Genomic DNA, 17003 nt, shown 5'->3' on the forward strand with positions numbered 1-17003 from the left:
TGATATTGATTACATGTCTGGTGATGTTTTACCTCTTGAGATTGATTTTCTAGAGTCAGATAGAACTAACCATGTTTCAGGAAGTACACGTACCTCTGACTTTCTTTATGAGGTACAAGCTGAGAAACCATCTCTTTCTACCATTATCCAGCCGCCCACACCAGAATTGAAGCCTCTTCCATCAAATTTAAAATATGCTTACATGGATGATAGCAAAAGTTTTCTAGTAATTATATCTGCCTCCCTTGTTGATGAGCAAGAGGAAAAGTTGTTATCAGTTCTCAAGAAGCATAAGAAGGCTATAGGCTGGACCCTGACGGACATTCCTGGTATTAGCCCATCCACATGTATGCATCGGATAAATTTAGAGGATGGGGCTAAACCAGTAAGACAGCCACAAAGAAGACTCAACTCGATGATTCTTGATGTAATGAAGAAAGAGGTAACCAAGCTTTTGCAAGTTGGAATCATTTATCCTATCTCCGATAGTCAATGGGTGAGTCCTGTCTAGGTAGTCCCGAAGAAAAACGGCCTCACCGGGATCAAAAATGAGAAGGAGGAGCGGATTCCTACTCAGGTGCAAAATAGTTAGAGAGTCTGCATCGACTATAGGAGGCTGAACCAGGTTACCAAAAAGGACCATTTTCCCCTGCCATTCATTGACCAGATGATTGAACGCCTGGCAGGTAAATCTCACTACTATTTCCTTGATGGTTTTTCTGGTTATATGCAAATCACTATTGCTCCTGAGGATCAGGAAAAGACCACATTCACCTGCCCCTTTGGCACTTTTGCCTATAGGAGGATGCCTTTCGGCCTATGCAATGCCCCTGGTACCTTCCAGCGGTACATGATCAGTATTTTTAGTGATTTTTTAGAAAATTGCATAGAGGTGTTTATGGATGATTTCACTGTATATGGATCCTCTTTTGATGTTTGTTTGGATAGTCTGGAAAAGGTTTTGAATAGATGCACTAACCTTGTTCTAAATTTTGAAAAATGTCATTTTATGGTTGAGCAAGGTATAGTTTTAGGCCACATTATTTCCAATAAGGGCATTGAAGTAGATCCTGCAAAAATTTCTATTATTTCACAATTTCCTTACCCCTCTTGCGTGCGAGAGGTGTGATCTTTTCTTGGTCATGTAGGATTCTACAGGCGCTTTATAAGGGATTTTAGCAAGGTAGCCCTTCCACTATCCAACTTGTTGTAAAAGGAGGAGGAGTTTGACTTTAATGATAAATGCAAAGAGGCTTTTGATTGCCTCAAAAGAGCAATGACTACCACCCCCATCATCCAAGCACCCGACTGGACAGCCCCTTTTGAGCTTATGTATGATGCATCAAATTATGCATTGGGGGCTGTCCTTGCTCAGAAAATTGATATATTTCCTAGGGTGATATATTATGCTTCTAGGACTCTAGATGCTGCCCAAGCGAATTATACTACAACTGAGAAAGAGCTACTAGCCATAGTTTTTGCTCTTGAAAACTTTCGTTCTTATTTGCTTGGTACTCGCATTATTGTTTATACTGACCATGCATCTTTAAAGTACTTGTTGAAGAAGGCCGATTCAAAGCCTAGGTTGATCTGATGGATGCTCTGGCTCCAAGAGTTGGACTTGGAGATCCTTGATAGGAGCGGAGCACAAAATTTAGTTGCTGATCATTTGATTCGGATCGAACATGTGTCTGATGAGGACTCACCCATTCGGGATGATTTCCCGGTTGATCATTTATATATATTGTATAGTATTTCTGATTCTCTTTCTACTCCCTGGTTTGCTAACATTGTCAATTATTTAGTTGCTTCTGTTTTTCCTCCCTTAGCATCTAAGGCTCAAAAAGATAAAATTAAAAGTGATGCTATGCATTTTATTTGGGATGACCCCTAATTGTGGAAATTGTGCAGTGATCAGGTCATTAGACGATGCATCCCAGATCATGAGACTGACTCAGTCCTGCAGTTCTGCCATTCTTCCGCACCGGGAGGTCATCTGGGTGTTCACAGGACAACTTGCAAAGTGCTTGAATGTGGCTTTTATTGGCCCCCCATCTTTAAAGATGCGTGGAAGATTTGTAGCACTTGTGAGCAGTGTCAGAGAGCAGGAAGTGCACTTACATGGCGACAACAAATGCCTCAGCAACCTATGCTATTCTGTGAGGTGTTTGATGTCTGGGGCATAGATTTCATGGGCCATTTTCCTGTCTCTTTTGGTTATGTTTACATTCTCCTTGCAATTGATTATGTTTCAAAATGGGTGGAAGCCAAGCCCACTAGAACTAATGATGCTAAGGTTGTTCCTTATTTTGTCAGATCTAATATGTTTTGCAGGTTTGGAGTACCTAAAGTAATCGTTAGTGATCAAGGAACCCATTTTTGCAACAAATCAATGCATGCCATGCTTAAAAAGTACGGGGTTGTACACAGGGTATCCACACCATACCACCCTCAAACCAATGGACAGACAGAAATTTCTAACAGGGAGATCAAGAGAATTTTAGAGAAGATTGTGCAACCAAGCAGGAAAGATTGGAGTACCAGGCTTGATGATGCTCTTTGGGCACATCGGACTGCCTACAAAGCACCATAGGAATGTCTCCTTATCAGGTTGTCTTTGGAAAGGTATGTCATCTTCCAGTGGAGATTGAGCACAAAGCATATTGGGCAGTGAAGACCTGCAACTTCTCTATGGATCAAGCTGGTGAGGAAAGAAAATTGCAACTGAGTGAGTTAGATGAGATCCGCCTAGAAGCGTATGAGAATGCCAAGTTCTACAAAGAAAAGACCAAGAAGTTCCATGATAGCATGATAATTAAGAAGGACTTCATGGTTGGGCAAAAAATGTTATTGTATAATTCTAAGCTTGGACTCATGAGTGGTAAGTTGAGGTCTAAGTGGATTGGTCCTTTTGTTGTTACTAATGTATTTCCTTATGGTACAGTTGAGATAAAAAACGACTCCACAAACAAGAGCTTCAAGGTCAATGGACACCGACTTAAGCCATTTCTCACAAACCCTTCTTTAGTGGACGTAGGGGTGAAAGAGACTTCCTTACTCCACCCTACTCTTCCTCCACCATGACTTAGGGAGTTTTTCTTTTCCTATCTCCTCCTTTACTTTTATTACATTTGTCTGATTCTATTTGATGATTTAATTGCCTTTAATCTTTTAATTGTGCAACATTGAGGACAATGTGTTGTTTAAGTATGGGGGGAGTGTGTTCTTTGGTTTTGGTTTTGCTAGTTTTGTTGGATTTGTTAATTTTGTTAGTTTTGTTGGGTTTCTAGTTTAATATTTTAGGTCAATTCTGTTTGCATGTACAACTTTGCATGTTTTTCTTTGAATTATAGGATATGTTCAAGTAATGGGTAATTGTTTTGAAAATAAAAGTCTCTTGACATTTTGTGATTTGAAATCTTTGTTTTTCCTCTACATGTCATGATAGTTTTGAAAGCTCAATTTGAAAGTGATAAGTTTACCTTTGTGAGAATTTGAGCCATCCATCCTCATAATCATTTGGTGTGTTTTGCCCCATTGATTGCTTGCACCATAGCCTTGGCTTGATTCTTGTTGATGCTTCCTAATTCACATGCATATTTGGAAATGATTTAGGCAATTTTGTTTTTATAAGCCTTTAGCCAAATGGACTTACCTTGAATTAATTCCTTTGATAGCCCTTTTGAGCCTTGTTTCCCTTTCCTTGTTTTGAAGCTCTTTACAAGTCTTAAGTGAAAAACCATGATCTCACCTTAACCTTAAGGAATTTTGGAGCTTTGGAATTGTTTTGGGAATAAGTGTGGGGGGTTTTGTTGGATAACATGTTTTGTTGGCTATGCTTCATGATGTATTTTTGGGCCATACTGATGTACATTGTATATGGGTTAAATGTTGGACATGTTGCTGAATGATATGCTAGTTCTCAAATGCTACTGTTCAAAAAAAAAAAAATTCAAGTTGAATCAATTCGAAAAAAAAAGCAATAAAGTTGAGTGAATAAGATCTTAAATGGAAAAAGAATGACGAGACTCTTGGCTCTACTCTTTGCGTTTAAAATTTTATCTTTAGGTTTTCTTATTTTTTTCTTAATATGCACTTATTCCCCATTGCTCCTCTATTCCTTTGGGATTTAGCTACTTATTCCATATTTTTCCCTACCTTGTCCTTGGCCCCATTACAACCTTAAAAGACCTTTTGATCCTCATGTGCTTGTGTTTATGGGTTGATTGTCAATTTTAGAATCTTGTCAAGTTTATGTGGTGTTGGTTTTCATGGGTGCTTTGAGGGTAAATAGTAGCCTAGACACTTGAGAGATAGAGTGTATATCTTGTGAGGCTTTATCACTTGTCATTCTTGAGCTGATTAACTATTTTTCCATGATTGGGTTGCTTGGATGATTTTCACGAATGTCTTGACTCTTTGGATCTCTTCATGTTAGATGTTGCCCATTCCTTTCATTCCTTGATGTTCATTGAGAAATATGTAAATGCTTTTGTTTGTCTCTTTTTGATATCCTTGGATTTTGTTCTTTGTTTCATTTTGCCCAGGAGTGCAAAAGGCTAAGTATGGGGGGTTTTGATGTGCAATTATTTTCTCTTATTTCTTAACCCTTTTTGCACCATTTTAATTATTGATTCGTCTTAATTGTCAAATTAATTAGGCAGATTTATTATTTGGGCTCATTCAACTAATTTGATGTTTTTAATCTAATTTCAGGAATTAATGAAGCATTGGGCTTGAATCCAGAATTGGGTTTGGACTTGAAGAGGGCAGACTATTTTATTCTACTAAATTTTATCTTATCTAGATATTATTTAGATTTGATCTCATCTAGATATTATTTCATCTAGATCTTATCTTATCTAGATTTTATTTTATTTATGGGCTTGGATTTAAAATAGATTTGTAAGCTTTGGGGCTAAAAAACTATATAACAGTACCAAGGTTCTAGTTTAGGCCCTCTTCTCTTCTCTCTCTCTCCTCCCCTCTCTCTCTTTTTCGTTTTAGTTTTAGAGTGCTACTCTCTTTTCCGTTTTAGTCACTTTTCATTTTAGCAATAAAATTTCGTTCTTCAATCTATAATTTCGTTCTCTATTGATTAATGGAAGGCTAAGTCTCCAGCGTTATTTTCTCTTGAGGATCAAGCACAGTTCTCTTTGAGATTCTATTATTACTATTAAATTCTGATCAGTTTTTCCTCTTCACTAATTACTCTGTATTTGTTGCTATTAATTCATGCATGCTTAGTGCTGGATTAATTGTCTCTGCGCTTAATTTACGTTCATGCTTAATGATCATTTATGATTAATTGGTGTATGTGTTGCTTAATCACATAATGAATGCCTTATGTTAAATTTCGCTTAGTAATTTAATTTAGGGTTGGATTAAGTGGTTGAACTGATAAAGGATAAACTCTCGTAATCTAGGATAAAAGACTTGCTTGTGAATCAAGGGGAAGCAACGTGTTTTAATTCTGATATTTTCTAATAAACATCTATTTGTTGTTTAATCTACAAAAACAAACAACCCCCCCCCCCCAATTCGTTACTATTTTCCTACTATCTGTTATGAACATTTGGTTTATCATTGCTCGCTGGGAAACGACCTAGGATTACTTCCTAGTTACTGCATTTTAATGTTTATTTGATTCGGGTACGGCCTCGATCAACGCCTTTGTGGTTGTTGGTTCTCCCATGCCCCTGCTTCTTCGTTTTTGTCCCCATGCCTCTGCTTCTTCGTTTTCTTTCTCCCTCGCCATGGTTTTTTTTAAAAAAAAAAACTCATACGAATCATCAATCCGTATAACCCATACGAATTGTCAATTCGTATGACCCATACGAATTGTCAATCCGTACCTTTTTTTTAAAAAATCTTTTTGGAAAGCGTTTATACGAAAATTTGATTTTGTTGAATTGTTAATTTATTATTTGTGTAGCATTTGTAGTAGTGAACATAGTTATTTAGTTTGAAATAGATAGGATGAAAACCCGTGTAGGTGAAAATTTTTGAAAAACTATATACAATTGGTTAAAAATAATTTTAAAATTGATTTAAAGTTAAATTTATAAAATTTAGTTAAGTATTAAAAATTATTTGAAACAAAATTTTAATGATTGAAAGGGAATTTTAATTATTGTTTAAATTGTTAGTTAAGTATTAAAAATTATTTAAAACAAAATTTAAAATATTTGAAAATGTTAGTTAGTTAAAAAAAATCATTGGAAGAGAATTTTATTTTTTTAAAATTTTTTAGTTATTTATAATAATTGATTGAAAACAAATTAAAATATTAGAAAATGTTACTTTGTGAAATAAAATATTGAAAACATATTTTTGAAAATTTTAAAATTGTCACTTATTTTTAGACAATGAATTTACTGGAAAAGAGTGAAAACTAAATTGAAAATATTTTAAGATGTTAGTTAGTAAAAAAAATAACCGAAAGCCAATTATAAAAAAATTTACAGTTTATATTTAATTTAATAAAATGATTGAAAAAATATATATAAAAAAAGTTGGAAAATTTAGGTAAAAAAAACTGTTGAAAGAATTTTTTTTTAAATTTGAAAATATTATTTCTTTGTAATAAGTGATTGAAAACAAAATATAAGATATTTTAAAATATTTTTCAGTAAAAAAAAAAGAGTGGAAGACAATTTAAAAATTATTTGAAATTGATATTTATTTTTAAAAAATGAACGAAAAGAAAATTAAAAAAAATTGAAATATTAGTTAGTTTAACATATTTAAAAACGTTAGTTAGTTTTTTTTACAAAGATGAAAACATATTTTAAAAATTTTGGAAATTGTTAGTAATTTTTAGAGGATGATTGAAAAATAAATATTTAAAAATTTTAGTTAGTGAAAATAAAGATTGAAAACCTATTCTAAATAATTTATATATTGTTAGTTTTTTCTAGAGAATGATTGAAAACAAAATTAAAAATATTTTAAAATGTTAGTTAGTCAACATAAAGATTGAATACATATTTTTAAAAATTTATAAATTGTTATTTATTTTTAGAGAAGGATTAAAAACGATGATTAAAATATTTAAAATGTTAGTCAGTGAAAATAAAGATTGAAAATCTATTTTAAAAAAATTTAGATATTGTTAGTTTTTTTTAGACAACCATTGAAAACAATAATTAAAATATTTAAAAATATTAGTTGGTGAAAATAAAGATTGAAAACCTATTTTAGAATAATCTGAAATTGTTAGTTATTCTTAGAGAATGATTGAAAACAAAAATTAAAATATAAAAATGTTAGTTAGTCAAAATAAAGATTAAATACGTATTTTTAAAAATTTAGAAATTGTTAGTTATTTTTAGAGAATGATTGAAAACAATAATTAAAATATTTAAAAATATTAGTTAGTCAAAATAAAGATTGAATATGTATTTTTAAAAATTTAGAAATTGATAGTTATTTTTAGAGAATGATTGAAAATAATAATTAAAATATTTAAAAATGTTAGTTAGTGAAAATAAAGATTGAAAATCTATTTTAAAAAAATTTAGATATTGTTAGTTTTTTTAGAGAATGACTGAAAGCAATAATTAAAATATTTAAAAACATTAAAGTTAGTAAAAAAATGATTTAAAGGCAATTATTTCAAAATTACAATTTGAATTTATTTTTAAAAAATGATTGAAATGGAAATTATTAATATTTGAAAATTGTAGTTAAAAAATGGTTGAAAGGAAATTTTTAAATATTAAATATAATAGTTATTTGTAATACATGATTGAAAAGAAATTTTTAAATAAATTAAACATAATAAAGGTGACTATCACCTTGGATGACATCACGCCGTTGCTACATCTACTTGTTGTAGGGGCGTTCCACAGCTTCGAGCTACTTCATGTCGACGATGCTGTCAATATGTTAGTGGAATTACTCGAGGTCAGCGTTGTAAAGGCGAGAGCTGAGACGATTTAGTTCCATGGCTCTTATGTTCGACTATCGTGGTTGTGCGACGTGTATCAGACGAAGATCGAAGCATGTGATTGGATTGTAGCAGTGCGAGCGTATTTGTTGCATCTACTTGGATGCACTCTCTTTACTAACAAGAGTGTCACACACGTGCACGTGGTATTCTTGGATGCACTGCGTGACTTGACGTAGAGTGGGAGTTATGCTTGGGGCGCTGCTGCCCTTGTGCACATGTATGATAATTTAAATGACACGTCGAAGAGCACGGTGAGGCAGCTTGCAGGATATATCACTCTGTTACAGGTTAGTTAAGATGTCACAATTTTTTTTCATTGGAGTTCAATATTATATGTTGTCGTGTATTTTAATGAATATGTTTGCAAAATATATTTAGTGTTGGATCTACGAGCATTTTCCATCTGTTGGTTTCTCTATTCCTACCGAGGATTATGATGAGAGGAGACTGCGAGCATGTCAATGGACCTCTAGCAAGGCACTAACCGTTTCCACGTATCGTAGGTGTCTGGATAGACTGACCCCTGACGTGGTGTGCTGGATTTCGTACGGTGACCACCCTTCATTTAGAGAATTTAAGGTCATCTCATTATTTTCCGGCCATCTCAGATAGGGCCCATTGATGGTCATTCACGACCGGAGAGGATTGTACAACAGTTTGGCTACATCCAGGCTATTCCGTCACATCATGCTGCGTCTTCGTTCTCTATTGAAGAAATTGATGATAGATGGATGCAGTTCAGTGAGTACATAGCACCTATAGGGCAATTATGTGCAGTGCTTAACCATTGTTTGACAGATTACATGGATTGGTTATGCATGATTTCGCACCCATTCATGAGTCTGGCACAACCAGGGGATCCTCCTAGAGTTCTACCGATTCAGTAATATGACACATTTGTTGAACCAGATGTGTATCAGCAACCGATGGCGGCAGCAACACCTAATGAGGCAGATGTTGATGTGCATCATGTTCGACATGCAGTGGTAATATTTTTTTTGGTATTTTTGTTTGTTGTTTTCTTTTGTATTTTATTACTAACAATTATTATGTTTGTTTTTTTTCACTTGCTAGGATGGTTTTGTAGCAATTGCTAATAAGTTGGAAAGGCTATTGAACCTGAGGATCCTGACCGAAGGAACATAAGCCTATACTGTTGCTGAAGAATGTCTGGGCATCGCAAGAAGCTACATTGATCAACCAACTGTAGTTCACAGATCGAGGCGTAGGCGGCGCATGGACGATCATTGAAGTTGTTTTATTTTTGCCTTATATATGTCATTTATAATTTTTTGGATAATTTATTTATTTGGTACATTAATTTATTGACAGTGACATTTGGTTATTTATTTGGTACATTTTCAATTTTTTGGATAATTTATTTATTTGGTTCATTTATGTATGGACACGTTAATGATTATGTGATATAAATTTGTCATTCGTTTATCGTTAATTAGCCGTTAATGTTGCGTTAAGAAATAAATTAATTTGTGCAACAAAAATAAATAATGCACGTATGATAAATCGTTGTCAAAGTTGACAGGACACTGTCAATTGCACGCGTATTTTTAAAAAAAATCAATATTACATGTACGTACTGATGTAGAAATGACTACTCAGTTGTTTTAGTTCTAATACAAGCAATACATGTCTGATGCAAAATTAAAGCATGACACGACATTGTTGTACTTGACAACACAAACACAAATTTGCGCATGTCTATTTAAAAAAAAATACAAGTAGTCTTAGTGAACACCATCTATATATATCACACCAGCAGTCTCAAAAATCACACATTCTCTCCCAATCCAACTTGACAAACCAAATTTTACAACAAACTATGGCATTTTTGGGAGAAACAAGCAGTCAGACAATTGTGAACTCTTGATTAGCTTTTATTTTCTGAATGTATTGATTATTCACAATGAAATTGGTGTTTATTTCCAAAGTTCCACTCTAATACTCATTCGAGTACCTAACGATTGTGGTTTTCAAACGCTAAAAAGTAGAATGCACAATACCCTTTAGCTAACCAACGATCAATATTTGAATGAAATTTACTATCGGCGGCCATTCACAGGTAACCAATTTCGCTTTCAATCTATGCAATTGAAAAACGATGATGATGTTAACACAATGTTAATGAGTAATGATCAATTCTCGTGTGTTGGCCCGATTGAGTTATTATGCATCATTGGTAGAACACCGGATGGTATATTAAACTTACTTCAAGCCACTATGACCCCTACTCATGATGCCCTGCTATATTACAATGGGAGGTGGAACATGTCACACCAACACGACTTTGTCGATTACTCGTTCACAAGAAAAAATCCAAAAAAGTTTGACATTCTTTCGGGATGTGTCATCGATGAACTGAAGGATTTGATCAAGTAAGTTGCATCTCAAGGGATTCCCCCTTATGGTATTCATGAATCACAAACGGTAAGGCGATTGTTTTTTTTAACAACCAGGTCATTATGAGTATTCAGACAAAGTTATCAAATTTGAAATTATTGAGCTGAAAACTGACGATGACGTGCTAAAGGTCTTAGTATAGTCTAACTACTGGAAACAATTTGGGCCAATAGAAATTTTAGCTGTTTTTAGTAAACAGGTAATGAAAATGGAAGACAAAATGCCTCATTCGCAACATGATTCAATGCAAAATTAGTATTAGTTAATTGTAGTTTTTCATGCATTTTTTTTTGTTTCAACTATGTTGAAGTTAATGTAGTGTTTGAATTCGTGTCCATTAGCTAATGAAACCGTATGTTTATTATTTTTAAAGCACTTAATTATTTCCTAACTTTTAAAAATAATGACTGAAAACAAAATTATGAATGTCAACAAAATAATTATTTACACAAACATCAATGGTAATAACATATTTTATGTTCATGGTTCACCTAAATCAACAAATCCAATTTTCAGCCTAGACAATTTTGTGTAACGCTGCATTCTACCTATGTACGGAGTGGGTCACTGCTTTGCCTGAGAATGACAATGTGTACTCCACAACAACGTCACTGGTGGTAAAGGACAATGGTCTCATAACAAAACCTGTTAGATAACGACAAATAAATTGAACGTAAGATACCCAACTACAGTGTCACCAATTATACTGACATCATAATGCAACTACCTGTACAAAATGATTTTCATACACATGACCAATGCATATTACACGATGCACAGAAGAATCTGGTGGCGGCTGACTTTTAAGAGAGAAAAATGTCATGCTTTGTTGTCGTGAAAAAGAAACAACGATCACGTTGTATCGTGAAGCAATGACATATCCCATATCCGTAATATTCATCCATTTGTCCATGGTAACCTACATGTAAAAGACAACAAATGATGATTACTTAAAGATTATTTTAAGAAAAAGTGACATAAGAATGAACTTATGCACCATAGATAATCCGTCAACAAGTAGGGAACGCTTTAATTCCTCAAATCTCTATATGCCACCAACCAGGTTAATATACTCTTTGGACCAGCTTGTCAGTTCTTTAAGCAGATGGTTGTGCACCAATGACCATAATTCTTCACCCATACCCAATAACGCAGCCATTGTCCAATAACCACAATTACCATCCGCTTTAACATCAATAATGTTTTCAATAGAATCCTGGATGCACGGATGAAATTGATCCAACATTGGAATATTTCATCTTTGTATTGGTTCCTCAAATGATGATGCACTACATTTCACTAAAGAATTACTATTTTTCTTAGAGTGTAATGCATCAACATACTCCCAATAAGACGAATCGCGCTTTGTTGACTTTTGTTGTTTGGTCAGTGGTTTTTTTGGAGCACCCTTGGTCTTCACCTTTTCTAGAGGAGGACACATGGAGTTCATATTAGGATAACCAATTTCTCGCGTCTTTGACTTCAAATGTACTTTGCCACAAACATCGAGCTACTCAAAGCATTTCGATATGGTTTCCATCTGGGTGTGTTGAAGTGTCATCATATTATTCATTGTTTCCCAAACACTGCATATGTCACCAAGAGAGTTTTGTAGGAGTCTCTTTAGTGACAAATGAGCACTCTCAACCCTATAGATGAAATATACAACAACATGTAAACAACCGCAACATTTTTATTTAAGTCAACACTTAAACAAATGAACACAAACAAAAAACAATATTGATACCTATTAGTAGTTGTGTTTCCTAGATGCATCACTTTGTTGGTCCATGCTTTCACAAATCTTTCTTTGTGAGGAATTACTCATGTTTGACGCACATAGTCCACAAACATAGGCCACGGAGAGCAAGCCATTTCAATGTTTTTAAGGTACTCATCAAAAGAACTCTCACATGGACAGTCAACCAAACTCCCCCAAGCCTCCATCATATAATCCCATGCATTCTTTTGAGCAACCAGGGTTTTGCACTTTGCCTTCACATTCTTGTCAATGTGGAATCGACACAGCAAGTTTGTAGCATCTGGGAATACAGTTTTCACTGCATTCATCAAAGACAAATCCCTATCAGTGACAATAACCTCGGGGAGTGCATCAACTCTCATGAAAAGACCCCGAAACCGCTGTAGAGCCCAAACAAGCAAAAGCAGCGGAGAAGGTCATCCTGTTGGTGTAACACCAACAATATCAAGCAACAACAGTTTGTACCTATTTGTTTTGTAGGTATTGTCAATTAAAAAAACCAAATTATAAGAATTGGTTAACTTTACTGCATCAGGATGACTCCAAAACAAGTCATGTACAATATTATCATCCTTCAGCCTATGCTAGTGAATATATTGATCTCGATCAAGCAGCATCATCAGTTGTTGCATTTCGGTGTTACTCCCTCTTATGGAAGAACGGTAAGCATGTTTGGCAATGTAAATTTTTTTTATTGTTGTATAGCTGTTGTCATTGTGCTCCTTCAACGTCAACAGAATATTTCTTGGCTTCACCATGGACTTCATCATATCAGCAACAACAATTTTCTCATCCTTTTTCAGTCGACCCGCATATGGATGTCCAACTAATGACTTTGTCATTTCGTGATTGTGAACCCCACAAATTAACTTCACCATCCATCCTTCTCCTCCCAAAACTGGTTTTGCACGCAACTTGAACGGGCATCCACATTTTCTACTGTCAGTGCATGTTCTTACCAAATTATGTTTCTAAGGCCTATACTCACCACTCCTTTAGCATGCTATCAACAGAAATGGGGCTCTTCCTCGAACACCAGTATTGGTGTCTAACCTCATTATAACGACAACAAATCTAATGTCATGAGCCAACGATCGAGCCCATTGTAAAACTTCATCACGACTAGCAAACAACTATAACATAATTCAAATAAGGTGTGACATCAGTAAACATCTATGTAATATAATTAATGTACCAACAACAACAAATTACACAAATACCTGACAAGTATTAAAGGCATTAGAGCAATCAACGTGTTCTACTTTAATGTCAGCATCTTCCTCATTTTCAACATTCATATCAACTTCTTCAGACATCATACTATCATACATCCACTAGTCTTCGTCTATCTTAATAAAATATTTAACAAATTCAATTCAATGACAAAAAATTATACAATCACCTCATTTGTTATTGACAAAAATATAGTTGTTTACAAAAAAAAAAATTATTACACATTTTCATTAAAATGTCATATAAATCTAATAAATACATCATTCAATAAAATACATAATTTAGTTAAACATGTAAATACATAATCATTGTCACATAAATTTGTTTAATTATTAATCATTAGTATATTAATTTTTAAGCAATATAATGTTAGTTAATTATTAATCATTAGCATTTTTTCTCCATTCTAATTACTTAATACATTTTTTTATATCACTATAAAAAATAATATCACCAAATCAAAATTTCTGAAATTACTAAAACTAGTACAAAAAATATTAAAAAATTAATAATAATTAAATTAACAATATTTAAATTACAATTTAATAAATAAAAAAAACAATCTGTATGTCAATATGGATTGCTGATCCATATGAATCATACGGATTGACAATCTGTATGGTTCATACGAATCAGCAATCCGTATGGACCATACGGATTGTCAATCCGTAGGTTCGTAAAAAAAAATTTGCGTACCTCTTCTTCTCCGATGACGAAAACCGACTAAAATTCACTGTATACTCCTGGACAACGCACATACACTACTGCAGACTAAATACACTTTGAAATCGACCTTAATAGAAGCAAATTACACTAAGTGACGAAGATTTTATGGAAAAGAAATGACACTGCAGAAATGAAAAATTCCTCCTACTATTTATAACCAAAAATACCCATAAGGGTATTTTCGGTATTTATGAAAATTGTTGGGTGCCCCAAGCAATTCCCTTTAGGTATTTTCTAGTAGGTGGGCTGGTTGGTTGTTGACCCAACATGAGGGATACTATTGTTTTTTGTAGGCACTATGGTTGGGCCGATAGGAAGAGTAAAAAAAATTTCAGAGGTTAAGGCATCTTTGTTGGCAAATGGTAGCGGGGCTTTGCTAGGTGCACCAGGCATATTGCTTGTGTACCCAACATTAAAACAAAATTCCAAAAATACTCTTAAATGTTTTTTGTTTTTACGGATTACATAATTCGTATAACTCATACATATTACGTGATCCGTATGAGTGATACAGATTACATATAGACTATGTAATCCGTATAAGTCATATGGATCACGTAATCTGTGTTAGTTAATCCGTATGACTCATATGGATCACGTAATTCATATGAGTTAACTCATACGGATTATGTGATTCATAAGTGTTTTTTTTTAATTTTTTTAATAAATTAATTTTTTTAATAGTAAATATTTTTTATTTATAAAAAAATATACAGATTAAATAATCCGTATGAGTTATATCAAAATGAATTATCACAAAATTTATTATTTAAATTTACATGTGCATTGAATATACATTAGAAATTTACATGCGCATTGAACATTATTTATTTTATAACATAATTGGGCTAGTAGCTCAGTTGGTTAGAGCGTTGTGCTAATAACATAATTGAGCTATTAGCTAATCCGTATGAGGCTTATAGATTAGTTGATCCGTATTACTTTTACGGAAGGACAAAATGAGAAAATCGCAAAATTGTTGGGTGTACCAGCAATTTCGTTGGGTGCACGCAGCAATGCCCAAGGTAGTGTCATTTCATGAGGTGGAAACAAATATCTCTTTTGTGTCTAAGTCCATAATGACATAGCCTTTTGTGCCATTTTGAAAACCTAAAAAGGCTCCACATCCTGATAATGGATCAAACTTGTTACAATTTATCATATATGTTGATGCATATGCAAGACAACCAAACACTTTTAAATTATTAAAATCAAGGAGTTGATTATGTAAAAGTTCAAAAGAGTCTTGTTCCAATTAATTGGGGATGGAACCCGATTAATTAAATAAACAACATGCTTAATTGCAATGACCAAAAATTGCTTGGGATATGAGATTGAAACATAAGGGCTCTTGCCATATTTAAGATAAGTTGATGTTTTCTCTCAACTCTCCCATTTTGTTGAGGTATGTAAACACAACTAGTTTGATGCAAAATCTCCTTTGAAGTAAAAAAATCTTTAAAGAGAAATTCGGGACCATTGTCGAATCTAATAATTTTCACATGTGCTTCAAATTGGTTTTCAATCAAAGAGATAAAATTTTGTATATGCAATTTAACTTCACTCTTTGATTTTAACAAAACTATCCAAGTATAACTACTATAGTCATCAAGAATGGTTAAAAAATATTTGTGGCCATGTATGGAAGGTTTAGAAAAAGGCCCCCGAATGAGAGGCAATGAGACGCTCATGCTGAGCTGCAGTGATTTTGAGACTTGAGCTTGGAGAGGCTTCTTCCTTCTTGTCTCCTTCCTCAATGTTGCTTGTGGCGGCACTATTGACGGTGTAGTTGTTTGAGGGGTTATGATACCAGGGACGTCCATGATAGCGTGGATGCCATGGTGTATCCATGTTTAGCATAGCATTCATTGATAGTATGTCTGGTTCGGCCATAGTAGGTGCAAACTTTGATGCTCTTTCCGACGCGAGGAGTTTCCCTTCGAACTCTCATAGTTTTTGTTGTGATTTTTGTTAAAAGAGGAAGGGAAGCGTTTGTCCACAACATTAACGAAACTATTTTGTTCTTCCATGGGAGTGGGATTCGAGGTATGTTGCTCTCATGTTGGAGTACCATGGAAAAAACCTTGTTGACAGTTGGCAAAGGATCCATGAGCAATACTTGGGAGTGGACAACAAAGAACCTTTCATCAAGGCCTTTTAGGAATCGTATGACAAGATCTTGTTGATGGTAAGATCTTGTTAGACATGCACAGGGAGTGACAGGCCTATAGTTATCAAGCTCTTCCCAAATCGACTAAAGCTTTGTAAAATAATCTCTTACTGAGTGTGTATTCTACTTGAGTCCATAGATTTCCTCCTGTAGTTCAGCAATATGCAGGAGGTCACCTTGAGAAAATCGTTCTTTTAAATCATTCCAAATGTCAATGGCAAGATCAAAATAAATCATACTCTGAAATAGATGGAGACAAGGAGTTTAAGAGCCATGACGTTATCAAGGTATTGCATCTTTCCCTGGCAGCATAAAGCGTATCCGTGGGTGGCGGTGTGTGGACAACTCCGATGAGGAACCCTATGTTGTTCTTGGAGATGAGGGCCATTCTGACGGAGTGTGACTAGGAATGGTAGTTGTTTCCATTCAAGACCGACGTCACAGTGACTGAGGACGGGCTCTCACTTGGATGGACATTGTAAGGACTGGACGGGTTTTGGTCAGCTGAGACTATGCGATTTTAAGCCATTGACAAACAAGGACAGTATCAGTAGAGCTGAAAGAGGGAGCTCTGGTACCATCAAACGTTTTGGATATTTAGGGAGAACAAAGCAGAAAGCATAAAATATTAAAAATACTTCTTCATTCATTGATTAAATATGTGAATACAAGAGCGCTTTATATAGACTTGCTTTTCCCTCTAATGGTAGAATAAGAAGGAAAGTATAGGATAAAAGGTA

The 17003-nt window shown here is 34.2% G+C and overlaps 1 protein-coding gene across 1 annotated transcript; it reads right to left on the minus strand.

The window, feature by feature from the left end:
• Positions 1-11005: 11005 nt before the first annotated feature.
• Positions 11006-11531, minus strand: LOC102670182 (uncharacterized). Its single transcript, XM_006606724.1, has 3 exons — positions 11433-11531; positions 11100-11291; positions 11006-11017 (listed from the first exon to the last, which is right to left on the minus strand). The coding sequence occupies exons 1-3, from the start codon at positions 11529-11531 to the stop codon at positions 11006-11008; spliced, it is 303 nt and encodes a 100-aa protein (XP_006606787.1).
• Positions 11532-17003: the final 5472 nt, after the last annotated feature.

Source organism: Glycine max, chromosome 20, assembly GCF_000004515.6.
Source record: "Glycine max cultivar Williams 82 chromosome 20, Glycine_max_v4.0, whole genome shotgun sequence".
Taxonomy (NCBI): domain Eukaryota; kingdom Viridiplantae; phylum Streptophyta; class Magnoliopsida; order Fabales; family Fabaceae; genus Glycine; species Glycine max.